This window comes from Arachis ipaensis, chromosome B01 (genome assembly GCF_000816755.2).
Source record: "Arachis ipaensis cultivar K30076 chromosome B01, Araip1.1, whole genome shotgun sequence".
Lineage (NCBI taxonomy): Eukaryota > Viridiplantae > Streptophyta > Magnoliopsida > Fabales > Fabaceae > Arachis > Arachis ipaensis.
Genome location: NC_029785.2, coordinates 134,145,125 through 134,147,506, shown reverse-complemented (window position 1 = coordinate 134,147,506; position 2,382 = coordinate 134,145,125). Strand labels below are relative to the sequence as shown.

General features: G+C 32.4%; 1 protein-coding gene across 3 annotated transcripts in view; it reads left to right on the top strand.

Annotated features, from left to right (window-relative positions):
• LOC107640558 overlaps positions 1,730–2,382 on the top strand; it is a 3,070-nt gene continuing 2,417 nt past the window's right edge. Inside the window, exon 1 of one of the 3 annotated variants that reach the window (XM_016344072.2) lies at positions 1,730–1,995. In XM_016344072.2, coding sequence (XP_016199558.1) covers positions 1,920–1,995 — 76 coding nt within the window. In that variant the 5' untranslated portion in view covers positions 1,730–1,919. The remainder of the gene's footprint in view (positions 1,996–2,382) is intronic. The other 2 variants (XM_016344082.2, XM_016344078.2) reach the window with 2 other exon arrangements.

Here is a 2,382-nt window from a genome sequence, read left to right as displayed (position 1 = left end):
TGTGGAATAAACAAATTTAGCTTTTTTTTTTAGATTCTGTGTATAATAAGACTTGAGCAATTCAGTTACAGCGTATAATTTCATGGCAACATAGAAATTAGAAGATTATGTAAAATAACTGTAGTTGTAAAGTATGAAATAATTTTAAACAGTACGCCTTAGATCCGTAAATAACTTCTTGTCTTTGTTATTTCTTTTGGGTTCTGAAACTTTTTCTATGACTCTACAGGTAGATCTCGTTAAGGTAGCGTTTATTTTGAGGTATTGAGACAGAGATTGAGAGATTGAAACTCAGTATTATGTTTGTTAATTCAAAGACTAATATTAAAGTTTTTGTTTCTGTCTCTAAAATTTCAGTATTTTAATACTTTTAAAAAGTGGAGATACATGGAACTAAAATTTTTAGAGATGGAGACTGAAATGTTAATAACATTTTATACCTAAAATACTTTTATTTCAATTTATTAATTCCAATTTTATTCTTTATACAAATTAAATTAAAATTTTATTCTTGTTTCAATTTCTGTTTCCTACTTCGCACTAAACAGAATATTGAGATTTATTTCAATCTCTGTCTCTTAGTCTATGTCTCTCAGTTTCAAATTTTTTGTCTCTGTCTTTCCACCAAAGACTACCTAAGAGATGTGGATGATTCGTCGGTGTTTAGGTAGAATCATGAGGAATTTAAATGGTACCGCTGCGGATATATACGAGGAGAGGAATTGAAAGTATTGAAAGAAAGTGAATGTGTTGACAAAATTTAGCATGAGTAGATAATGACAAGATGATTATACTCTTGGTGTCACACATGCTTGAGATGGTCTTTTTGTTTGTCTAAATATAATAGTTAATTTGTGTTGTGATGGTATATTTAGGTTTAGGGATCTTTGTAACTTTTTTTTTTGGATGAAAGTTGAGTTAATTATTTATACTTGATGACAATGACAAAGAAAAATTTAATTGTCTAATTATCATCTTTTTTTTTTTTTGGGTCAAGTTCTAATTATCATCTTTTAAACACACTCTCCGTTTTGGATCGAGATTGAAACTCAACTATCAAAAAAAAAAAGATCTTACTAAAAGACTCCAATACCAAGAGTGATTGGAATTTGGATTCTCTAAAGTTTGAATTTCACTTTAGAGAGTAAAGTGTGATCTCTCACCATTGATTTCATAGGTGGGACCAATAATAAATATGAAAGAGAAACTATTCAAGGGGAGAAGATCACACTTTACTCTGTAAAGTGAAATTCAAACTTTAGAGGATCCAAATCCGAGTGATTGTGCTATGCCTTTTTTATGTTAATCATTTTGATAGTGCCTTCATTGGACAGTGGAAGAGGTGCTAAGGCTTTTTTCTTTTAGGTTTGTTCAGGATTGGGCTTAACCCTAAAGACTTAATTATTCTCTGATAAAAATTATAAGTTGGGCTATAAAGCTTTATAGTATTCTAAAAGCCCAAAAGTTTGACCTGTATGTGTTTTTGTTTGGGCTTGGACCCAAAAGTGTTACAAAAAATTAGCAGTTATTGGGCTTGGACTCACAATTGGCCCATTTAAGCCTAATGATGACGTCACACTTCTCTTCCTAAACCAAAGTTACCAAACTCATTAACTCACGTGGTTTGTTCTGTTTCCGACTTTTCGTTCATTCCTCTTCACCTCTAAACAAGGAAAACTGCTCCACACACAGACAGTGTAAAAAAAATAAGATAAAAATAAAAAAAAAATAAAGAAAATGGAATATTGACCGTTCATTTTTTTCCCCTTTTTTTAATTTCACAAAACCTCTTTGATGTGCTTCATGAGCGCAGAGCCACAGAGAGGGGCTTCACAAAACAAACTCTAAACCCTCCCTCTCTTGCTTCTTTCTTTCTCAACCATCAAACCCATTTCCCATTCGCTTTTTATATTCCAACAATGGGAAAACGCAAACGAATTTCTCATCACTCTCACCCCCAATCCGATCCTCACAACCCTTCTCCTTCTTCAACCGGTACGCTTTTGCTTTTCCCCTTTTTCTCTTCTCTTCTTTCATGGGGTTTTCTTACTTATTACTGTAATGTGATCATGAAATTTAAGTGAACGATTAAACAATATTCCTTTTTTTAATATATATATAACTTTGAAAGAGGTGCCATTGATGGGGGCACTCGAGAAAACGTGATGACTCTGCAAACTCTTTTTTTTTAATTCTTTTGAATTTCGGGTGTTATGCGCATTATTACTGCACTTGTTTATTCTTCTGTGATTTCTAGACGAGAAAGTCAAGGAAAGCAATTTACTTTGACTTTGCTTTACCCTTATTCAGCCCTGTTCTATGTGGTTTTAATTTCGTTTTGAGGGTTTCGTGATCCTTGAAAAGTTTTTATTTTTCTTTCCC